Source organism: Dromiciops gliroides, chromosome 2 (genome assembly GCF_019393635.1).
Source record: "Dromiciops gliroides isolate mDroGli1 chromosome 2, mDroGli1.pri, whole genome shotgun sequence".
Taxonomy (NCBI): Eukaryota; Metazoa; Chordata; class Mammalia; order Microbiotheria; family Microbiotheriidae; genus Dromiciops; species Dromiciops gliroides.
In genome coordinates, this window is record NC_057862.1 from 385,678,461 (window position 1) to 385,703,654 (window position 25,194).

Consider the following 25,194-nt stretch of genomic DNA (forward strand, 5'->3'; position numbering starts at 1 on the left):
TCTTCTTCTTCTTCTTCTTCTTCTTCTTCTTCTTCTTCTTCTTCTTCTTCTTCTTCTTCTTCTTCTTCTTCTGTATTCCTACCCCTCCAAGCCAGTGAGAATGTGGTCCCAGGTAGAACTGGGTGTGCCCAGCAAGGGCTCTTGGAGGTGGAAGGGAGTTGAAATAGAATGACCTCCCAGAAGCTATGTCTATAGCCTCAATTTCTCAAGTGGGGCTTTTAACAAGTCTAGGATCCATAACCTGCTATTATTTTGGTTGAGGTAATCAGCCCTTCTTGATCTTGATCTTGACTTGAGTCAATAGGGTCCCTTCTCTGATAATAATAGCAACTGTAATAATAATAACAACAATATCAGCCAACATTTATATAGGATATGCTATGTGCTAAGTACTCTGGTAAGGGCTTTACAGATATCTCATTTGATCTTCACAACAACCATAGGAGGTAAGTGTTATTGTTATTTTCATTTGACATTTGAAGAAACTGAGGCAAACAGAGGATAAGTCACTTATCCAAGGTCACAATACTAGTAAATGCTTGAGACCAGATTTGAACTCAAGTCTTCATGACTCCTGGACCAATGTTCTAGACACTGTGTCATCTACCTACCTGACATGTTGTACCCTGTGCCTTCAGGTCCCTTTGGACCTTTGAGATTCAGATTACTGGATTTTCAGGGTACTTTATGGTATGTCAGGTCAGAGTTCTAGGGACCTTGGAACTCCTGGTCTTGGGGCATTCTGGTCTGAGCCCCACTGTCATGGCTAGACTGGTCACTGCCACTATTGGTTGTCTCCAAGTCCCTTAGTGGTTTTTCTTTCCTCCACCCCACAAAGAGGTTTCTTGTGGGAGTATCTCTTCTTCTTGCATCTGGATATGGGCTTTGTAGGGTACATACATCTCTGCCAGTCCCCTGTCACACTAGTAAATCATGTTTGCCTGCACTGCTGCTGGTTTTCCTTGCAGTCCCCTTTCCTCTTGCCTGTGGACTACTTGTGTAGTTCTCTGGAAAAGATACCATTCACTATAGTTTCTCATCCGATTTCTTGATTATTATTTGGTCTGGTGTGGATTTTTTAAATATTTTATTTTTTCTAATTGTATGTAAAAAACTCGAACATTTGGGGTTTTTAATTTTGTTTCAAATTCTATCCCTCCCTTTCTATTCACTAACTGAAAAGGCAAGCTGTTTGATATAGGTTATGCATATATATAGTTACACAAAACATATTTCAAAATCATTCATGTTATAAAAGAAAGTACAAACTCCCGCCCCAAAAGAAATTCCCAAGAAAAATTAACATTTAAAAACATTTGCTTTGATTTGCATTTAGACTATACCAGTTCTGTCTCTGGAGATACAGCATTTTTAAAAATCATGAGTCCTTTGGAATTGTGTTGGATCATTGTATTGCTGAGAATAGTTAAATCATTTCTAGTTGATCATTGTATAATATTGCAGTTACTGTACACACTTTTCTCCTGATTGTACTCACTTCACTTTACATCAATTCATGTAAGTCTTTCCAGGTTTTTCTGAAATCTTCCCATTCATCATTTTTTGTAGCACAGCAGTATTCCATCATTGTCATATACCACAACTTGTTCAACCATTCTCCAGTTGAGTATTCCCCCAATTTCCAATTCTCTGTAACCACAAAAAGAACTGTTATAAATATTTTTGGACATGTAGGTCATTCCGTTTTTGTTTTCGATCTCTTTGGGATACAGACGTAGCAGTGGTATTGCTGGGTCAAAGTGTAGGCACAGTTTTGTAGCCTGTGGGCATAGTTCCCAATTGCTCTCCCGAATGGTTGCATGAGTTCATAACTCCACCAACAGTGCATTAGTGTCCCAATTTTCCCACACCTCCTTCAACATTTGTTATTTTCTGGTATATTGTTTTTAGATTTGGGGAGGAATAATTATGTGGGAACCAGGCTGGTTCTATTCAGGCAGTTGTCTTGACTGGGTCTGACATTGTTCAGTAACTTGTTGAGTTTGAGAAGTTTATGGGATGTCGGGCTGAAACTATCCAACAGGCAGTTGGAGACACAAAACTGCACCCAGACTTTCTCCTTCAAGAGGAAAAGGAGGGTTGGATGTATAGATGTGATAGTCATTTGCATAAAGATGAGTTGTTGTCATAGAAGCTGATATGATCAGCAAGAGAAAATGGATAGAGAAAGAATAGGGGCCCATAATAGAACTCTTGTATAAACTTATGATTAATGGTATGACATGGGCAAGGATCCTATAAAGAAAAAAAAAGATTGATCAGGCAGATAGGAAAAGACCCACAAAACATAAATGTCTGAGAGGAAACGATTAGTGCTTTTACTCATGATTGGTTCCACCAGGTTCCTTTTCAGATAGTTTGGACACTTGAATATATTGGGGAGGGGGGGGAGGGGGGGAGGGGGGAAGCAGGTGGTGTCAGGCTGGTTTATGAGGTGGGAAGAGGGAAAGCTGGGGCCCTGGCAAATTCTTCTCAGAAAGGCCCAGCACTGAGTGGGAAGAAGGCAGGGAGAAATCTGCTGTAGTAGATTTGGAGTCAGAGGACCTGGGTTTGAAGCCTGATCCTGATGCTTATTATTTTTGTGACACTGGGAAAAGCATGGAACCCCCTCTAGGCCGGAGTTTCTTATTGATAAAAAGGCAAATGGACTAGGTGCTATATAGCCCCTCTCAGCTCTAATTTCCATGACCCTATGCATGCGTGTTAGGGAAGGGTGAGTGCCACTGTGGAACTTGTCAGAGGAGAGAACATGGGAGACATACTCCTTTGGCACTTAGAGTCTTCTGGGCATTGGTCACTGGTGGGTATTTGGGGAGTATATTATGAAGCACTCAGAGATGCTTTTTTTTTTGGTTTTGGGGTTTTTTGCGAGGCGATGAGGGTTAAGTGACTTGCCCAGGGGGTCATATAGCTAGTAAGTGTCAAGTGTCTGAGGCTGGATTTGAACTCAGGTCCTTCTGACTCCAGGGCCAGTGCTCTATCCACTGCACCACCTAGTTGCCCCTCAGAGATGTTTTTAAAAAAAAAAAAACCTTATTTATCCTATCTCCCCACAGTGAACCCCTGCTGCTACTTCCCATGTCAACACAAAGGTGTCTGTGTGCGCTTTGGCCTAGACCGCTACCAGTGTGATTGCACACGAACTGGCTACCATGGCCCCAACTGCACCACCCGTGAGTATTGCTCCATGTGCCCCCATCCCTTCTCCTCTTTGCCTCCCCTCCCCTTCCTTCCTTGACTTCCTGTCCTTTCTGCCCTCTTGCATCTCCACATCCCTCTGAGCCTGGGGAGGAGATATCTGATGAAATTTCTGCCTTCTCCCCACTCCCACACCAGCGGAGCTATGGACTAGAATCCGTGAAGCCCTGCGCCCCAGCCCTTCCTTCTACCATTTCATCCTGACCCATGCTCCCTGGATCTGGAACATTGTCAACTCTACCTTCTTACGAGATGTACTTATGAGGCTTGTGCTTACAGGTATGTCTGTGTTCCAGCCCCTATCATACCTTGGAGGGATCTCCATACATGAGCATCTTTCTTTATACTCATACTTGAAAGGACCTGGAAAGGAACTTTAAACATTGAGTGTTAGGATATAGAACATAATATTTAATCTGAAAGACACTTTAAAACAATGTTAGAAATTAGAAAGCTAAAGCTAGAAGAAAGCTTAGGGCATAGGGTGTTAGGAATTAAAATGTTAAAACTGGGAGGAACTTTAGGACATAGACTAGCAGTAAGTAGAGCCAGAATGCTTGAATTCTCTCCCCCTATTTGTCACCACTCCCCCTCACCCAGGGAGGCCAGTAGGTAAGTACTAGGTCTGGAGTGACTATATATTGGTGCCAGCGACAGCAGCTTCAAAGGGAACTCTGAATTTGAGTTGGGTCTGGGCCTTAGGTTGCAGTTAATCTGTGGAACATCAAACCAAGATGTCCTGCTTCACTAAGTTAGAGGAATTCACAGCATCTGATAAGGCTGAGCAGACATAAATGCTGAGGGCAGTTTGATGTCAGATAAAGCTTTTAGCAGCTAGACTAGAACCGTGGGGACCCCTTAACCTTATGTCCCCTATCTACCCCTTTAGACTGGGGCAGTGTTTTTCCCGGAGGGGAGGGGCTCTCTTCCTTCTCAGCGTGGGCAGCTTCCTGAGGTCAAGGGTTGTCTCTCTCCCCTTTCCCCTTCCCACTGGGTTGCTATGTGCACAAGGGTCCTGTCTCTCTCTCCTGTGGGGAATCCCTGAGGGCAGTGGTCTGAAGGCCTATACACCTAAGTGATGTTCTGTTCCTCTCCTCCCAAAGCTCGAACAAACCTGATTCCCAGCCCACCTACCTACAACTCAGAACATGGCTACATTAGCTGGGAGTCCTATTCCAATTTGAGCTTCTATACTCGGATCCTAGCCCCTGTACCTGAAGACTGTCCAACCCCCATGGGGTTCAAAGGTAATTCCTTGGCTTAGATACAATGATAGTGACAACAACTCAGGGGCCAGCATTGAGTGATGGGGGCTTCCTCAGTCTTAGGCTATATTATGGTCATAGGGTTTAGAGCTAGACAGGACCTCAGAGATCATCCAGGTCAACACCTTTATTTAAAGATGAAGAAACTGAGGCTTAGGGAGCTTAAGTGATTCTCTCAAGGTCACAGAGCCAAGAGGCAGCTGAGTCTGAGTTCAGACCTAGGGGTTCTGATTCCAAATCCAGAATTCTTTCTACCACACTACAATTAATAGAGATGTCTGAAAGGAGGTAGTTATTTTGCTGTCTTTTGCCCTGGTCAAACCCCATCTTTGTTCAATTCTGGGTCCTGCCTATTAGAGATATGCTGACAATCTGATAGAGTTTCTGAGGAGGATAAGCAGAAAAAATAGTAAGACCATGATGTACGAGGATCAGTTGAAGAAACTTGGAATATTTAACCTGGAAAAGAAAAGATTTAGAGAGAACAGGATATTGTTCCTCAAGTATTTGAAGGGATATCATGTGAAAAGGAGATTAGATTTTTGCTTGGTGCCAAGGAAAAACTAGTAGCATGGAGTGAGGTGGAGGGGAGAGGTAAACTATAGCAGAAGTAGATTTCAGTTCAGTGTAATGAAAAACTCTCCAAATATCAGAATTGGTCAAAAGTGAAATGGGCTGTGCCTTGAGAAGTAGTGACTTCCCTCTTCACTGACAGTCCACAAGTATAACCTGTGTTATCCCTTCATGAGGATACTATAGAAGATGTTCTGGAGCCATTTGGACTAAGGACTTCTGAGGAGCTGTCCAACTGTGAGATTTTGTGGTTCCCTCAACTGAGTCTCAGAACAGCCTATGGAGTAGACAAGGTGAAATACTTATCCAATAACAAATGAGGAAACTGAGACTCAGCTATATATAGTGACTTCCCCAAAGTTAAACATAGTTGAGTTAGTGAAGGGAAAGGATTGTAATCCAACTTTCCAGACTCCTGATTAGTTGCCTTTTTAAATACATTAACCCAATCTGACCCAGTTGAATTGGGGAGTGGGTTGGGCCCTAGAGGTACTGAAGGGGAGATAGAAGACCAGGTACTATCCTTTGATTGGCTGGATTATGGGTACGTCCTCAGCCTACCCCATCCTGGCTCCTTTCCTCACAGGGAAGAAACAGCTGCCAGACCCAGACTTGCTGGTTCGACGTGTGCTGATGCGGAGAAAGTTTGTGCCAGATCCTCTGGGGACCAATCTTATGTTTGCCTTCTTCGCCCAGCACTTCACCCATCAGTTCTTCAAGACATCTGTCAAGATGGGCCCTGGCTTCACCAAAGGCCTGGGCCATGGGGTAAGCCCCCCACCTCCAGTCCTCTCCTCATTGACATCCATTCCAGGGCTGTCTCTAGGGGAAATACACTCCCTGTAACATTCATACATACATACATACATACATACATACATACATACATACATATACATACACACATATATATATATAATATAGCAAGAATTAATGTAAAGAGCTCTACATTTGTAGTCAAAGGAACTGAATTTGTCACCTTGTGGTCTCAGTTTCCACAGTTGGAAAACAAAGGGAATGGACTTGATCATCAAATTCCCTTTTGAAGTGGGAGAAATCTTTGGAGTCAGAAAACAGGGAAACAGTGTGGTGTAGTGGGAATAGTGTGGAATTTGGAGTCAGAAAACCTGGGGTTGAATCCTGACTCTACTCCTTCCTACCTGTGTGATCTAAGAACCCCTCTTGAGGCCTCAGTTTCTCTGTCTGCAAAATGAGGGAGTTAAGACTAGGTGAGCTTTGAGGTCAAGTCTAAATCTATGGCCCTGAGACCTGTGCTTGAGTTGTAGATGTGATATATATTCATAATATTGAGAACTGGAAGAGTTCTTAGGTTTTTTATTTAATTTTATAGATGATAAAATTGAGGATTAGACAGGGCAAGGCACTTGTCCAAGATCACTCAGGTGGGAACTAACAGACTCTGACTCCAGATTCAGTGCTCTAAATATATGATCTAAATGAAATCACTTCATCTTTCTGTGGAATTGCTTCATTTGTGAAATGGGCTAATAATCCTTACAAAGTGCCTACTTATCTCAAGTGGTTGTAGAAAGAGGGCTTTGTAGACCAAAGTCTTATAGAAATGTGACTTGATAATGATAATGAGGCTAGAGATTCCAAATTTGGGGCAGCCATGTGGACCAGTGGATAAAGCACCAATCCTGGATTCAGGAGGACCTGAGTTCAAATCCAGCCTCAGACACTTAACACTTACTAGCTGTGTAACTCTGGGCAAGTCACTTAAGCCTTATTGCCCTGCAAAAAAAAAAAACAAAAACAAAAACAATACAAATACAAATTACTTTACCTTCTCCAGGCTCTACTTTTCTGTATATGTGTGCAATGTATACGTTTACATGTGTGCAAGCATGCATGAGTATGTGTGCGTGTATATGCACGTGTGTATGCGTTGTATGTATACACATGTATAGGCTTTTGTCCATGTATTTGTGTATATGTATGTCTGTGTGTGTCTATATGTGTTCATATGTACTCTTCTGCATCACAAATTCCAACCAATCAATAAGCATTTAGTATATTATGTATACTACTTATTAGTATATCATATATTATGTGCCAGGCACATTAGGCTCTGGGGATACAAAACCAAAAACCCAGTCCCTGCCCTCAGACAGCTTACTTTCTATCAGACTCCTCAGGTTTTTATTCCATCAAAGTCAACTTATATCCACACCCTCTGTCTAGATGTACTCTTTCTAATTGCCCTAAGAGAGATATAATTCTTAAGAGTTCCAAATATGATCTTCCCATCTAGGGATGTCAACAGTTTAATGTTATTGAATAACATGTGGTTGTTTTTTCTTTCCTGTTTACCTTTTTATGCTTCAGTTGAGTCTTGTATTTGAAAGCCAAATTTTCTTTTCATCTCTGGTCTTTTCATCAGGAAAGTTTGAAAGTCTCCTATTTCATTGGATAGCCATTCCCCGCCCCCCCGAAAGACTATAAAACTATACTCAGTTTTGTTGGGTAGTTGACTTTTGGTTGTTATCTTAGCTCCTTTACCTTTTTGAATATCATATTCCAAGCCCTCCAATCTTTTTTTTTTTTGTGAGGCAATTGGGTTAAGTGACTTGCCCAGGGTCCCACAGCTAGTAAGTGTTAAGTGTCTGTGTCCAGATTTGAACTCAGGTCCTCCTGATTCCAGGGCTGGTGCTCTATCCACTGTGCCACCTAGCTTCCCCCAATCCATTCTTTAATGAGGAAGCTGCTAAGTCCTGTGTAATCCTGACTGTGACTCCTTGATATTTGAATTGTTTCTTTCTGGCTGCTTGCATTATTTTCTCCTTGACTCAAGAGATCTGCAGTTTAGCTATAATATTGCTTGGAGTTTTTATTTTGGGATCTCTTTGAATGTCATTTTACCCTCTGGTTCTAGGATATCAGGTAAGGTTTCCATGATAATTTCTTGAAAGATGCTATCCAGGCTCTTTTTTTGATCATGGTTTTCAGGTAGTCAATATTCTTAAATTATCTTTCTTGGATCTATTTTCCACATTAGTTATTTTTTCCAATGAGGTATTTTACATTTTCTTCTATTTTTTTCATTCTTTTGATTTTGTTTTATTTATCCTTGATGTCTCATAGAGTCATCGGCTTCTATTTGCCACATGATAATTTTTAAGGAATTATTTTCTTCAGTTCAGTTCAATACCTCCTTTTACATTTGGCCAATTCTATTTTTCTTCTTGACAGCCTTTTATTTGACTTTTAACTCTTTCTTAGAGTGGGGTACTACTTCCAGGATGTATTGTCCCAAACTTCAGGGGGTCTAAGATGGTGTTTAAGGAGGGGCATGTTCTTCACTAGCCTGGCTTGTTCTCTGGTCAGTAGATAACCCCAGGCCAACTTGCTAATTAACCAGGCAGCAAAACTTTGTGTGTTGTGGCTATTAGCTTTGACAAGCCTATTCCCCTCCCCAACCTGGGCCACTGCCACTCAAGTCTACTTCCTGGTTCCAAGTATGGATGAAACACCCAAGTTTCACCTCAGTGCCAGCAGAGACCCCTGTAATCTCCCCACAGCCAACCACTCAGCTCTCTCAAAAGACCGTGAGCTTAGTTCCAGATGACACTAGCACTACAGCTGATTCAAAGGCTCTGGGAGTCTCTTTCTCTGGCGAGGCCTACCTGGGACTGGATCTGTGTCAGCGTGACCTCAGGGTTGGGTTCCATTCCTGCACTGGCGCAGAAGCCCCTTTCTGCCAACCTTTAAAGCCATCTTTGACTGGAAAATAATCTCAGCACTTTCTTTTGTGGGTTCTGCTGCTCCCAGAATTGTCCTATGGCATTATTTAGAGGGTTTTTTGGATCAATCATATCATGAGTTCTGAGAGATCACTCTAGACAATTTTATTTTTAAGGAATTGTTTTCTTTTCTCCAAGTTGTTGACTCTTTTCTCATGATACACTTGTATCACTCTCATTTCTTTTCCCATTTTCTTCTACCCTCTTATTTGATTTTCAAAATCCTTTTTGAGCTCTTCTAGGTGGGCTTTCAGGGCTTTAGATCAACTTGTATTTCTCTTTAATACTTTGCATGTAGGTGTTTTGACATTGTTGTCCTGCTTCTGAGTTTTTTACCTTCTCTGTTGCCATAGTAGTTTTCTGTGGCAAGGGATTTTTGTTTGTTTGTTTGTTTTGCTTAATTTCCAGCCTATTTCATGACTTTTAGAATTGAGCTCTGCTCCTGGGGTGCAAGGGGCACTGTCCCAAGCTTCTTGCTCTGGGACCAGTGGCCTGGTCACTGGCTTTTTTGCACAGGGCTCTCTGGGTCTTGAGGCTTGCCTGTTGTCCTGGGAGGTCTGGAGCTGGTGGTTCACCCCAAGAACTAGGTCTCCTGGCCTAGACATATCTGTTGTACCTAGGGTTCTGCAGATCCTTAAGGTTGGAAGAATCTTTATTGGGCCATCTACTCTATCCCTTGCCTTGGCTTTAGTGACTATATTTTGAGCTCACTTCCCTCCAAAGTCCTAATTTAGAGGCAAGTTAAGTGAGTCCCCTCTGCTCTCCTTAGGTGGACCTTGGCCACATTTATGGAGACAATCTGGAGCGCCAACACCAACTCCGCCTCTTTAAGGATGGAAAGCTCAAGTTTCAGGTAGTCTTGGGGTTCTGCAAAATAAAATCTGAGCCCTTGCCTGGCCTGTAATGGCCAGAAGGAGGTGCAGAGGGTTTGGTATAGGGTGGGTGTGTGTGATCATTCTACCAGAGTGCAAAGGACTTCCTTTCTTTTGGATATGCCTTGGGTGAGAGGCATTCAGCTGGGAGGTGGAGATGCCTGATGAGCCTAGGTTTCCCTACCCCTTTCCATACTCCATGAAGCATTGGCTTTGAGAGTGCAGTAAGTAGAATGAAGGGATGAAGTGGTTTCAGGGGTAGGAAGAGGGGCAGGGTGGCCTGCTGGGTGGAGAGGGTACATTACAACTGACTCCAAATCCCTGCAAGGCCATCACATGGGACAGAAATTTCAATAGTTAACAAAGACAGATTCAAGCTCACCATGAGGTTTCTTAATCATCAGAATTGTCCAGCAATGGGACTGGCTGCCTTGGGAGATATTGAATTCCCTGTCAATGGAAAGGGCTACAAGGCCATTTGTCAGGAGGATATAAGCTCTGACCTTCCGTGGGTGATTGAGTCCTCTGACTCTCTCGTAGATGGTGGATGGGGAGATGTATCCGCCATCAGTGGCTGAGACTCATGCATCCATGAAGTACCCCCCAAATGTGCCTGAAGCTCACCAGATGGCTGTGGGCCAGGAGATGTTTGGGCTGCTCCCAGGCCTCATGATGTATGCTACTATCTGGCTTCGGGAACACAACCGTGTCTGCGACCTCTTGCAAGCTGAGCACCCCACCTGGAATGATGAGCAGCTCTTTCAGACGACCAGACTCATCCTTATAGGTGAGGGATAGATCTGTGCCTAGGTCCAGATTCCTCAAGGCTATGTCTTAGGCTCCTCTCCCCAAAGCCTGCCCTTGGGAGCAGCAGTGCTGGGGAACATGATGAACAAAAGACACTGGTCTTGAGTTGAGTTTTGGCTATATACCAGTACTAGCTCTGTGATCTTTGGTAAGCACCTAGGCCTCACTTGCCTAGATTTCTAAGGCCTCTTCCACTGTTGACATTCAAGGTTCTATTTTCTAACATTTTATGGGTGGAGCTCCCTTTTAGGTAGGTGGTACAGTGGAAAGATCACTAGACACAAGTCAGGTAGAACTGAGCTCAAAACTGGCCTTAGATACTTATTGGTTATATGACTCTGGGCAAGTCACTTAACCTCTGTCTGTCTCACTTTCCTCATCTGCAAAATGGGGATCATAATGACACCTCCCTCCCAAGGTTATTGTTGTGAGAATAAAATGAGAAAATATTTGTCAAGTGCTTGAAAACCTTGAAGTGCTATATAAATGCTAGCTATCATAGAAACCCCATTCCTTTTCCCCATTATCCTGTGTTAGCCAGCCCTGCCTCTAGGGCACTAAGCCAAGGGACATAGTCCTTAGGATCCCAGTGTTAGAATGCCATTTGCTCCTATTTCCCTAGGAAAATTTGAAGTTCTTATTGGTCAGGGTCTCTCCTGGCTACCACTACAATCCTTGCCCAGGGGAAGTTCAGCTCAGTTTAGATAAGTCAGTGAATTAAATCCATGACTCTAGCTTTCCCTCTTCTTCCTAATTAGTACATTTTTGAATTAATCTTCCTTAGTTATGACATTAGCTAAATACATGTAGATTATCATAGCCTTTTTTATTTACAAGTTAGCTGGTCATAAAGATTTATCAAATGCCAGCTATGTGCCAGGCATTGTGCCAAGGGGAACCCAAAGAAAGGCAAAAACATGGACCCTCAAAATTTAATGGAGGTAAAAACATGAAAATAACTAGATACATGCAAGATCTGCACAGAGTAGATAGAAGGTGGGCATAATCATAAAGCAGAGGGCAAAGGGATTAATAGGACAAATACTTTATACATTCACAAGCTTCCCAGAAGAATAACATCACAAGATTTGTTTAAATTTATGAAGCACTGATCACTATTGATATATAAAGTAACACTGTGGACATTTGAAATAAATTCTTTCCAGATGAAAATGAGAAAAAAAAACACCCTATGGGGTACAAGTTAACCTTAAGATATCAGCCATAGCTGTTGAGCATGAGGCTTTTATACTCAAATTTAATAAGCTCTTCAGAGTTCATACCACTTCAAAATCCACCCCTCCAGCTGGAAGAGGCTCCTGCGTCCCCACAAACCACCCCTGCCAGGAGAGAGGAAGGCCCTGGTGAGGAATTCCATCCTCTCTCCCAAGCTATGTGGCATATTGTGTGAGGCCCTCCAACCAAGAGTGACTCAACTGAGTCCTTTTGAAGGTTTCCCACCTGCTTGCTTCTTGTAGCCAGGGCAAAGAGACAGGGATGATTCAGGGGCTGGATATCCCTGAGGTTGGGGGCCAGTGTTGCCTGAATGTCAGATCATTTCCTGCTCAGTCATCCTGAAGGGCCCTCCCTGACATTACTCTGGTGACCCTCTCTCCCCCCTTCCCTTCTGACTCACCAGTTCCTGTCCCCTTGAACAGATAGGCTTCGCTAGGGGGAGGTTATAGGGTGGGGACTTATGTCAACTAGAATTAGTATGATTCACCACAGATGCCTTGGAGGAGGGACAGGAAAAGTCCAGGCAGAGGAAAAGATGCAAGATAATTGGCCGAGCAGGGGTTGAGTGATCTCTAGTAGTCCTATATCCATGTCTATCTTCCCCACCCCCTTCCCATCTTCTTCTACTCCCCCCAGCTAGGGTCTCTGTGTTTCAGGATAGTCAGTCCTATTTCATTGCTAGGAGCTCCTAGATAGCAGAGACCTCAAATAACTGGGTAAGGGTCACTCAGCAAACCAGATAGCAAACTGTGATTAAAACTCTTGGCACCCATTCTGGGGCTCTAAGAGTTTCTTCTGTGTTTGGCTAAAAGTGTGAATAGATAATAAATGGGTAGTGTAGTGGCATGGAAAGAATGCTGGCCTTTGGAGGCAGGGGACCTGGGTTTGATTCCTGTGACGTTTATTTCTAAATTTTATTGTATTTTTCAATGAACAAATATTTCCTTTTCCTCCATTGACCTTCCTACTCCATTACTGAAAAATTAAACATAAGAAAAACAAACCCCATGTAACAAATAGCCATCTATGCTGCTTATTTCCTGTATCACCTTGGGCAAATCCCATAACCTCTATGGATCTCAATAACCCCCTTTTCAAAATTCAAACATCAGATGAGGTTCAACACAGCTGTGATATTATTTGAGTCTATTTACACGACTGAGGGCATCATTTCATCTCAATTTCCTTATCAGCTAAAAAGTGTTTTACCTTCTCTGAGACTGGGGTTGGTTTCCTCTTATATGATGGGGCCTGAGACCCTCAAAGGCTCTATTTCTTGAGCCTTTTAGGGAATTTGAGGGGTCAGGAGGACCTGAAGTCCCCAGAAAGGATCATAGATTTGAGATTTTAGAGATCACCTAGTCCCACCCTCTCCTTTTATAGATAAAAACATTGGGGCCTGACTATCAAGGAATTTATTAAAGGTCCCAGAAGTAGTAAGTAGCAGACCATGGATGTGAGCTTAGGTTGTCTGACTCCCCAAATCTTGTACTTTTTGTATGACATTTCCCTACCTCTCTAAACACTACCCCATGCATGAATGAGCTCAGTTCAAGAAAGGGAGAAAGGAGCCATGACCTGTTGTTTCTCCCTCTTCTGATCCTTCTGTCCTCATCCATCCTCCAGGGGAGACCATCAAGATTGTCATTGAGGACTATGTGCAGCACCTCAGTAGCTACCACTTGAAGTTGAAGTTTGACCCTGAACTGCTCTTTGAAAGCAATTTTCAATATCAAAACCGAATCTCTGTGGAGTTTAACCATCTCTACCACTGGCACCCACTCATGCCTGACTCCTTTGTAGTGGGACACCACAAATACAGCTATAAACAGTTTATGTTCAATACCTCCATGCTTTTGGATTATGGTGTGGAAGCCCTGGTGGATGCCTTCTCTCGGCAGAGGGCAGGCCAGGTAAGTCCCTGGACCAGGGTGACCCTCATTCTCTTTCTCCCTTCCCAATTCCACCATGACCAAAGTGAGGCAGCCATGGAAAAAATCAATGGCAGTGGATTCAGAAGATTTGATTTAACTTTGAATCCTGGCTCTGTCAAAAGCATCTATGGTTTAGGATACAAGTGGAGGTTGTTTCAATCTGGAAACCTATTTCAATAGATTCTGTTTATTTTTAAAGCAGAGTTGGCTGGGAAAGAAGTTATTTATTGACTTAGCTCTTCAGGAATAAGGATGCTCTCATTCTCTATACTTGTATTTCTAGTGCACAGTGCCATTCATATGATAAAAATAATAATAACAACAACAATAATAATATATCTCAGTTATATAACACTTTAAGGTTTATAAAACATTTGACCCATGTTGTCTGATTTGATCCTCATAACAACCCTGCTAAGTTGGTGATGTTGATCACTTAGGGCAACTAGGTGGTGCAGGAGATAGAGTGCCAGGCCTGCAATCAGGAAGACTCACCTTCCTGAGTTGAAATCTGGCTTCAGGTGCTTATTAGCTGTGTAACTCTGGGTAATTGGCTGAACCATGTTTGCCTCAGTTTCCTCATCTATAAAATGAGCTTGAGAAGGAAATGGCAAAGTATTCCAGAATCTTTGCCAAGAAAACACCAAATGGGGTCATCCGGAGTTGGAGACGCCTAAATAACAAATTTATGACCCTCATTTTACAGATGAGAAAACTGAGGCTGAAAGGAAGGTGAAGTGACTTGCTGAAGGACACACAGTGTCTGAACCAGGAATCAAATTTAGGTCTTCCTGATCCTAATCTATCAATCTATTTACTACCTTACCAAATCTTGCTGGTAACAGGTGAATTGTACAGTGGATAAAACATAAGATTTAGAGTCAGGAAGACATGAGTTAAAATCCTGCCTCAGAGTTTTGCTCCCTATGGTGGGCATCACTTAACCCAGATCAGCCTCAGTTTTCTCTGTGAATTGAAGGAATACATAGCACTTACTTCCCAGAATTGTTGTTCAGCTAAAATGAGTTAACAAATGTAAAGTACTTTGCAAAGTATAAAGCACTCTATAGGAAAGGGCTTCTTAACAATTTTTCCATTTGAGATTGGTTTTCACTTGAAAAATGTTTACATGACCCCAAGTTACCTATACATAACTTTTTACTATTGCCAAATTTTTCGTGACCCCCACATTGAGTTACACAAGCACATATGGGGTCACAGTTTAAGAAGTCTTGATATCGATGAGAACTGTTATTGTTGGTTGACTGATCGACTGATTTTTGTTTATGGGAAAACTAGCTGTTGGTTCCATAAAAGCCAAAACCAGGTGCTACCAGCCTCATCCACCAGGTGGCAGCAGATCCTAATTGCAGTGTAAGACCTAGGAGCCAGTAAATTCAGACTCCCAGTTTCTGGCTCCCAACAGTTGTGGTGGAGCAGCTGAAGAGCTGCCTTTTGGTGTCTGGTAGACCTGAGTTCAAGGCCCTTCCCTGACACCCACTGGCTGTATGACCCTGGGCAAGGCACTGACCCTTTCAGTGCTCCCAGGCAAAGGGAGGTTGCAGAGTAGATGCTCATCTGTGTTTGCAGAGGGAATCTTCTCACTGGGAGCTCTTCATACCAATACAATCATGGGTTTGGTGTTAAAAAAGATACATGGAGGGGCAGCTAGGTGGCGCAGTGGATAGAGCACCAGCCCTGGATTCAGGAGTACCTGAGTTCAAATCTGGCCTCAGACACTTGACACTTACTAGCTGTGTGACCCTGGGCAAGTCACTTACCCCCAATTGCCCCCCCCCCAAAAAAAAGGTACATGGGAAGGAGAAAAGGGAGAATTGCTCTGTAGGCATTATAATGCCACCAGCAGCAATATTCATTAGTCTGTAGAACAATGGTACCATGACATTGCTCCAAATAAACAAGATGCTCCTAAAATGAAATCCTGTGAAAGGAAATTAAAATATGTAGCTATGCCCTGAAAAATGGCAGTGTAGAAAAGGTGCTGGATTTGGAGTGAGAGGACATGGGTTGAAATCTCATCTTACTACTTATGTGTCCTTGGACAGGTCACTCTCAGGGTCCCAAAGACTTGTCTATCCAAGGAAGGCCTTTGGGTGAGATGACTTCCTCAATACCTTCTAACACTTAAATATTATCATTCTATAAAACCCGGGTTAGAGTCCTTGGGCTTCCCCTCTCTGAACCTCAGTTTCCTCATCTGTAAAAATGGAGAGAATAATGAATAAGAAGGTTAAATGAAGTAAGAATACCCCCCATTTGATTTGACTTTAGGGTTTACCAGTAGCTTTCATTGTAGCAATCCTGTGAGATAGATAGACCTAACATATGAGAAAGTGATTTGTATGCTGCAGGCTTCCAAGCAGTATGTTAGTCCAAATCTAAATTCTACCTTTTTCTCCCAGAAATTGCCCAAATTACAACATTAAAAATTATTACATCACTGGAATGGAGTATATGGTAGATTTTGGTGGTGCAGTGAATAGATTGCTGGATGTGGAGTCAGGAGGATTTGAGTTCAAATTTGGACTCAGATATTAGCTAGCTGTGTCACCCTGGGCAAGTCACTTAATGGCTGCCTGCCTTAGTATCCCCAAATGGAAAAAAGGGATCATAAATAGCACCTATCTCTGAGAGTTATTGTGAAGAATAAATGAGATAATATTCGCAAAATGTTTTTGCAAACCTTAAGGTAGTATATAAATGCCAGCTATTATTATTGTAATCGTAATTGTTATTATTTTTATAACCTAGATTCAAATTCACTTATGTCTTGTATACCTCCCTGTGAACCTCAGTTTACTCATGTGTCTATAAGAAAAGGCTGAATTAGATGACCTGTTAGGTCCCTTCCAGATCTAAACATATGATTTTCCCAAAACGTCTGATTTTCAAGTCCAGTCCCATGGCATTTATTGTAGCTGTTCAGTCATATCTGATGCTTTGTGACACCAGTTGCAGTTTTCTTGGCAAAGATACTGGATTGGTTTGCTATTTCCTTCTCTAGTTCATTTTATAGTTGAGGAAACTGAGGCAACATTAAGTGTCTGAGTCCAGATTGGAACTGCAGTCTTCTTCACTCCAGGGTTGGTGCTCTATTCACTGTGCCACCTAGCTGCTTTTATTGGCTTCTGGCTATTTCACCTGCAGTTAAAATGCCAACACCAGGTAGATGTAGCTGGTGGTTTCTTGCTTCTGACTTCTATCTTTGCAGTCCCAATAGATAGGCTCCCTAATGGTACAGGTAACTGAAAAAGGGGATGCTCTTCTATTCCCCTATGCTTTTTGATTTTTTGCAGGGCAGTGAGGGTTAAGTGACTTGTCCAGGGTCACACAGATGGTATGTCAAGTGTCTGAGGCCAGATTTGAACTCAGGTCCTCCTGAATCCAGGGCCAATGCTCTATCCACTGCACCATCTAGCTGTCCCCCCCCCTCCATGCTTTTAAAAATAAGGGGAAATAGTTTTCTGTAGGAAAATCACTGACACTTTTCACCTGATGAATTTCCTCCTTATAGACAGTGTAAAATGGAAAAGAGTCTGGAAGTGGAATCCGAAAATTCAGGTTTTCAAATCCCAACTCTCTCATTTTCAGCTAGTCTGGAGAAGTCCATTAACCTTCCTGGGTCTCAGTTTCCCCATGTATAGAAAGGGGAAGAACAGGTCAGATTGTTGTTCAGTTGTTACAGTCATGTCCAACTCTTGGTGACCACATTTGGGGTTTTCTTGGCAAAGATGCTGGAGTAGTTTGCCACTTCCTTCTCCAGTTCATTTTACAGGTGAGGAAACTGAGTCAAACAGAATTAAGTGACTTCTCCAGAATCACACAACTTGTAAGTGTCTGAGGCTGAATTTGAACTCAAGTTTTCCTGATTCCAGGCCTGGCGTGCTATCCACTGTGCCATTTTGCTGCCAAAGTCAGACTAGATGGTCCCTAAGGTTCCTTCCAGTTTTAGATCTTATGAGTTCTCCTATACATAGGAATAAATAGTCACAATCGGTACCTTAGTCACTAACTTCATTTTAATGAACCAAAATCACAGATTACAGATTGCTTTTTAAAGCTTGGATATAGCCCCTTTCTGGCTATCACGTGGCTGTGCCTCTTCTTTCCCAGATCGGTGGGGTCAGCAACCTCCACGAGGAAATGTTAAATGTGGCTGTGACCACCATTAAGAAGTCACGAGAGTTGAGGTTTCAGTCCTTCAATGAATACCGCAAACGATTTGGCTTGATACCCTACACCTCCTTTGAGGAGCTCACAGGTCAGTGGCACCTACTCTGGCTTGCTTCAGCCTCTGACCCCATGTTTCTTGTCTGGCAAGAGGAGGACTTCATGTTGTGGGCTGGGCATTGGAATAGATTGAAGGAGAGGGAGACTGTGAGAATAAGGGTGAAATTTAACAATACTACTCTGAGAATAGTAATACTTCAAGGATCCTTTCTTGTTTGGGAGTGGTGGGGAGAGGTGCTAGCCTCTTTATCCTTTAGTATACAGTTTCCATGGCAAAATTTTGATGACATATTTAGATAGGCTGGTCCTTGGACAACAGATGGATGGTATTACTGGGAACATAATTGAAGCCTTTCCAACTTGGTATAGGACCCACAAATACTTGTGTCTTAGGGACTTGGCCTTTCATGCCCAGGGTCACCTTGAATCACAATGGAGACTCAAAATGAAGATTTTAGGGGAGATACTACTACTACTACTACTACTACTACTACTACTACTACTACTACTACTACTACTACTACTACTACTACTACTGTTGCTGCTGCTACTACCATTACTACTACTACTACTACTACTACTACTACCACCACCACCACCACCACCACTACCACCACTACTAGCATTAGTAATCTGTTCTATTTGTCTAGTATGAATACTACAGGAAACTGCTGCTAGGAATCACAGAAGCTCCCTGGATTTCTAGTTCTGTACTCTATCCATCTGCTAGAATGCCAGATTCATTGCCAGGGAAGCCTGGCTGCTCATCAGAATATTGGGCTCCCTACTCTCCATTCAGTAGCTCATCACCTTCACCCTGGCTCCTGTTGAGACACATCTGTTTTGGGCTGCAGCCTAGGGTTCCTCCCCTCAAAAGGGTGAAGGAAGTAAGAGAAGTACTGAAAGTACAGACAGGAATTGGGAATAGGAGAGGTAATTTACTCCTGTTTGAGGGAAGCCATGCATGATAAATCCAAGAGAATGACAGTGAACACCAGACTGACCAGAACAGAGTTCCTGTGGGAGGCTCATGTGAGAAGCTAATATTCAAGCCCCATTGGGATGTAGACCAGTTTTTACAAGATTGCTCATTAGCCATGTTACATTTCACTCATGTTGACATATCCACATCAATGAACTGAGCTTGATTTTTGTGATCTCTCTGATGCCGATTCCTGCTTCAGTGCTAACCTTTCTTTGGCTCTTTTCTCCTGGTGATTGTTGAATTGCTCCAAGCTGGCACTTTCTCCTGTTGTCAGGAACTACCTCTCTAGGGTGCACCCTCTCTGCTGGTATGGCTGTAGATCTCCAGGCCTTGGAGTGCTCACAAGGTTCTGTACCAAAGGAAATAAAATACAAAAAAGAGGAGGCTCCACCCCAAGTCTCCTCTACCTGAGTCTCTAGAAAGCTCCAAGTTGTCCTTCCTTCAAATGAGCAGTGTATCCATTCTTTAGTATATCCATGGAGCTCTGTATCAGCTGTCAATGATGTGTCCTTAACCCAGTGATTTGTTAGATGTGGCTCATTCTAAATTTCCACATGGTCCCTAGGAATGGCACCTGAACTCCACAGCAGGGAAGGTGATGATTTTTGCTTTTTCAAGAACTTTTAGAACCCTTTACCTTATATGACCTTCACTTTTAGCTCTTGGCTTCTCTTTGAGTCCAGTCATGGCCCTGGGACTCAGAGTATCTTGGATGCTTGGTGATTTAAGCATTTTCTACAATCTTATGTAGTCATTTAGTGAATAGCCTGATTTTGGAGTTATCCAGTGAATTGGACTCTGAGTCCAACTGAACTTGATTGGTCCTTGAGTGGACTGGGCTAGCTTGAAACACAGGGTACTCTTCTCATCATCCTTTTCTCTATACATTCTTTTTTGTCTCTCTTAGCACCTGACTAGCTCCAATTCTCTTTGTAGTAGTCAGAGTCAAGTTTATTCGTTGATATTCAATTTCTAACTATTGATACATTTGTTCGACAATAGATTTGAACAACTTCCTACGTATTGTTCATTTGAAGCTTTCTTGAAAACAAGAATGTTTTTGTTCATGTTATCTGTTGCCCATGGTGTGCTTTCCCACCAAAAATCCCATCCCTCATTTGGACCTTTGGTCCTTGTCTTAGCCTAAGATTCTTATTTTAAAGGAAGCGCTGGTGTTGTCCTTACTTTTCAAAAGAAGAAACTACAGGGCTCATAGAATCATAGGTTTAGAGCTGGGAGGGTCCTTAGATGCCATTGAGTCCAACCGTCTTATTTTACAGATGAGAAAAATAAGACACATGGAGGTTCAATGACTTGTCCAGGGTAACAATTAGTGGATGTCTGAAGCAGGATTGTAACCCAGATCTTCCTGACTCCAAAGGCTAAGCTGTAGCCACTATCGGATGCTACCTCTATATTGAGTGTCCTGCCCAATGTTACATGGCCCATAAGTGACAGAGCTAAGATGATGGTGACAATGATGATGATACTAGTTTACATTTATATAGCACTTTAAGGTTGACAAAGTGCTTTATACTTACCATGTCACTTGATCCCTGGAACAACTCTGTGAGGTAGGTTCTATGATTATTTCCATTATACAGATGAGGAAACAGACTGAGAGTGGTTAAGTGACTTTCTCAGATTCTCACAGCTCCTATGCATCTGAGATTAATTTAGGACTTTGATTCTAAGTCTGACACTCTACTCACTGCTTCACCAAATTGTCTGATCTCAAGTCTATTGTTCTTTCTGATACACCACAATGTCTCTAAGGGTGAATAGGAAGGTCACTTCCCAGTGTTACTCTGGGCAGATACTTATTTCCAGGGTAGGGGGAGGAGTTGATCTGATTTGTTCTCCTTTTCCCTCTTTGTAGGAGAGAAGGAGAAATCGGCAGAACTGGAGGAGCTGTATGGAGACATTGATGCCTTGGAGTTCTACCCAGGCTTACTTCTAGAAAAATCTTTCCCCAACTCTATCTTTGGGGAGAGCATGGTGGAGATTGGGGCCCCCTTCTCCCTCAAGGGACTCTTGGGGAACCCCATTTGCTCTCCTGAATACTGGAAGCCAAGCACATTTGGTGGTGAGACTGGCTTCAACATTGTCAAGACAGCCACGTTGAAGAAGCTGGTTTGTCTCAATGTCAAAACATGTCCCTATGTCTCATTCCGTGTGCCTGACACAGACCAAGCAGGGAATTAGAAAGTGGAGAAGCCATCTACTGAGTTGTGAGAGAAGCATTGGCATTCCAGAAGGCTGTGTGTGGTTCCTACTGTGCAATCTGGAATTTGGGTGCTGGATTTCATGTTCTAGAGTATTGGGTCCTTAGTTGGTTTTACCAGATGTTCTGGAGCACTTAACTCTTAGCTACAATTTCAGAATATTGGATTTCTTGGTTAGTCCTCTGGAGATTTGGTTTCTGATAGACATTCCAGAATACTGGCTGGCTTTCTGGAACCCCCAGATCCTAATTGGGTTCTCTAAAGCACTGATTTCCTCTGTCCTCTCCAAATGAGTCACTATGACAACTTTGATCACCTAAGGAAGGACTTTTCAATGAGCTTGGGGCCCAAGAAACACCTTTTGCCTCAGACCTGGAGCGAGGTTGCTGGGGGAAGTTAGGGAGGTGGGATCTTTTTATGGCTCTCGGGTCCAGCCTACCTTGTTTGTATTGTAGATTTCTGGGAGACTGTTTATGTTTTGGTGATAGTGGCTATGGATGGGCAGAGGGAACAGCTGACTTGCACTTCTCTGACAGTACCCCCTCTTCCCTCGCCCTAGATTTCCCAGGAGGTTCTGGGTCCTCACCTAAGGCTAATAAAATTGTCTTTTTAAAGTTGCTTCCTGCTTGTCTCCTGCTAACTTGGATCTCCTTCACTGCCTTCTTAACCCTAGAAACAGGTGTAGATATGTCACCATGTGCCTTGCCCTGTGCTGCTTTATTTCTATAACTTTTCTATATAATGGGAGGCGAATGATATTTTACTTCTAAGCCTCTCTGATTTGCCCATGTTGATCATAGTGCTTTAAGGTTTTTTGATGAACAAAAATCTATTTTTCTCTCTCTCACTTCTGCTGCCACTAAAAAGAAAGAAAGAAAGAAAAGCACAGCTGTCATAACAAATACACAGTCAAGCAAAACAAATCCCCATATTGGGTGTGTCTAAAAAGGATATATTTTACTCTGTACCCTGAGTTCATTCAATCACCTCTCTGTCAGGAGGTAGACATCATCAGTCCTCTGGAATTGTGGTTGGTCATTGCATTAATCAACCTTTTTTAAGCCTTTCAGACTTGGTTGGCTTTACAATGTTGTTGGTTGTTCTATAATTGTTCCCTTTCTACCCGCTTCACTCTGTATCAATTCATACAAATCTTCCCAGATTTTTCTGAAATGGTTTCATTATTCTTAGATTACAATAGCATTTCATTACTTTCATATACCATAATTGGTTCAGCTTTTCCTTAATTGATGAATGAATAATCCCTTTGTTTCCAGTTCCTTGCTACAAAATAAGTGCAGCTATACATATTTTCATACATATGGTCCTCTCCCTTTTTCTTTAATCTTTTTGCAGCTTGTGTCTGGTAGGAATAGTTCAAAGACTTTTAATAATTTTTAAGTATAATTCAAAACTGCTTTCTAGAATTACTGTACCAATTGCATAGTTTCACTAATAGTGCATTAATGAGCCTATTTCCACACAGCCTCTTCAATATTTATCATTTTCCTTTTTGTGGTTAACTTTACCAATCTGATGATTGACAAAGAATCTCAGACTTTCATTGATTTACACTTCTCTAATTATTAGTGATATGGATCATTTTTTTTTCAAATGGCTATTCATAGCTTGGATTTCTTCCTTAGAATGCTCCCTTTTCAATGTCCTTTGTCCATTTATTTGTTGGGGAATGACTCTTATTCTTATAAACTTGAATCAGTTTCTTTATATGTCTTAGAAATGAGATCTTTATTACAGAAGATTGCTACAAAGATTTTCTCCCTCTAGTTACCTATTTACTTTTAATTTTTTTAGCTGCATTGATTATTGTCTTTATTCTTTTTCTCTATGCTCTTCCCTTTCTGGGTTTTCATAAGAATTGTTTTATTGCTCTTTCCCTTTTATAAAGCAATTATACCCTATAAGGGTATAATTAGTATCATTTTATGGAGATGGAAACTGAGGCCAAGAGAGTTAGGTGTTTTTCTCAAAGTCACTTTAGTACCTTGGTATGAAGGAATTTATTAGATGTTTTTCTCTTGGAAGGGAAAGATGAAATTTGCATGTGTGTGTGTGTGGGGGGGGTGTTTGTGTGTTCAGGTAGAAGACTAAAAATACCTTGAGTAATGCATAAGCATTTTCAAAATAATTTCACATACATATCTCATCTGTTCCTTATAACAACCTTATAGGTGAGCTGTACAGAGCAAAGAATTGTCATCCCCATTTTTCAGATTAGGAAGTTGAGGTCCACAAAGGCATCATGGCCAGAAAGATGAAAAACAGGGATTAATAATAAATTATAACTTACTAGCTGTGTGACCCTGGGCAATTCACTTAACCCTCATTGCCCCACAAAATAACAACAACAGCAATAATAAATAGGGGCAGCATGGATGGTGGACCCGAGTTCAAATCTGGCCTCAGACATTTGACACTTACCAGTTGTGTGACCCTGAGCAAGTCACTTAACCCTCATTGCCCTGCAAAATAGTAGTAATAATAACAATAATAATAAATGATGTCTCAAAAGCACTTTTCTCACAACTTGAAACATAAGAAGTATAATTATTATCTGATTTTAAAGGTGAAGAAGTTGAAGTGAGGTTTAGTGAAGTTTAATGATTTGCTCATAGCCATTTCACATTACATGAATCTCTGACTCTTTGACCATCATTCTTCTTACCATACAGTTGCTGCCCTGAAAGGAAGTAGCCCAGAGCACTGAATCCTGGGTCATCTCTGGGAAGGAGGATGGTAGACAATAGGCCTAATTCTGGCATGATAGGGTCATTAAGAATTCATCAGTTTGATAGGAATGAATGAGCATGAATGGGAATTGCAGAGACAGACTTGAGTTTAATTGAATGAAGAATTTCCTAACATTTAAAGTTCGCCCGAAGTGCAACCAGTTGCCATCTCTGAAGTCTGCAGAGGAGAGGCTGGATGCTTCTATTTAGGGTGGTTGTAGAAGACTATTCTGGTTTAGGTACAAGGTGGTCTAGATGACCTCTGAAGTTCCTTTCGCCTCAGATATTCTTGGCTTCTAAATTTAGAATGTCAGATTTGCACAGTACCTTAGGGATTATTTAGCTAACCATTCTGTTTTCTAGTCGAGGAAACTGAAGGCCAGCAGATGGGAAGGACTTCCTTAAGTCAGAACTTGAACCTAGGTCTCTACCAATACATCATGATTTCAGCCTTTTTTGTGAGGGGTGGAGGGTGGAAGAACCTTTACACTGAAGATCAGAGTGGGTGGGCCTGATTAAAGGCCACTGGATGGGAGGAGAGGAAGTAAAGTCTCCATAAGAGAAGTGAATGACTGTTCTCTTTCCTCTGGTCTCTCAGAGGGAATATTTCTATCTCCAAGCCCAGAAAGAGAGTCAGAATAAAAAGAGATGGCCCACTGGGGAAACTGGATGGCTCCTAGAGTGAAATGGCATCAAGAAAGTTTTCTCTTCTTAGTGAGGTCCCCAATGTGGCCTAGCTAACAAGACCCTGGGGACATTACTCTGTAGATGCCTTTTTCTTTGACTCTGATACTAATGAATCACTAGGGAAGTAGATCTCTGTCACCCAACTAATTGAACTCATTGGGTGAAAGTTTGACTTCTCCTGATGAAGTGGCTAATTGGGAAACCACTGAGCCACTCTCTCTTCTTATCCATTTCCCTGAAGCTTCCACAAAGTCCCCAATGCCGGAGAGACTCTTCTCAATAACACCCATTAATTTACATCATGCAGACCCATCTTATCTTGAGAAATAGAACTGCCACCCTAGGTCTTCATTGATTCATTTAGCCCATATGAGTTCTGGTCCTTGGCTCTATTCCTAATCTACTGCATGGCTTTTGCCAAGTCACTTCCCTATTCTAAGCCTTAGTTTCTCCCTTGTAAAATAATACTTAATATACTTACCTTACAGGGTTGCTGTGAAGCTCATATGAGATAATGTTTGTAAATTAATTTTTTACAAATTAAAACACTATGCAAATGGAAGAAGCTATCACACTGTTTCATCTTGTCCACTTGGACTCTAGTTCCTGGCTCTGCCCCTAATTTG

General features: G+C 42.1%; 1 protein-coding gene across 1 annotated transcript; it reads left to right on the forward strand.

The window, feature by feature from the left end:
• Nucleotides 1-3,079: 3,079 nt before the first annotated feature.
• On the forward strand, nucleotides 3,080-21,718 carry LOC122742144 (prostaglandin G/H synthase 1-like). Its single transcript, XM_043986187.1, has 9 exons — nucleotides 3,080-3,194; nucleotides 3,358-3,498; nucleotides 4,323-4,466; nucleotides 5,644-5,825; nucleotides 9,591-9,674; nucleotides 10,234-10,480; nucleotides 13,363-13,649; nucleotides 17,805-17,952; nucleotides 20,786-21,718. Exons 2-9 carry the CDS (start codon nucleotides 3,480-3,482, stop codon nucleotides 21,109-21,111), a joined length of 1,437 nt encoding a protein of 478 aa, XP_043842122.1. The 5' UTR covers nucleotides 3,080-3,194; nucleotides 3,358-3,479; the 3' UTR covers nucleotides 21,112-21,718.
• The last annotated feature ends 3,476 nt before the right edge of the window (nucleotides 21,719-25,194 follow it).

Excerpts from the sequence above, each read along its gene's own strand:
- LOC122742144 (XM_043986187.1), top strand. Across the intron at positions 9,675-10,233 it reads ATGGAAAGCTCAAGTTTCAG|ATGGTGGATGGGGAGATGTA; the intron begins GTAGTCTTGGGG and ends ACTCTCTCGTAG. Across the intron at positions 10,481-13,362 it reads GACCAGACTCATCCTTATAG|GGGAGACCATCAAGATTGTC; the intron begins GTGAGGGATAGA and ends TCCATCCTCCAG.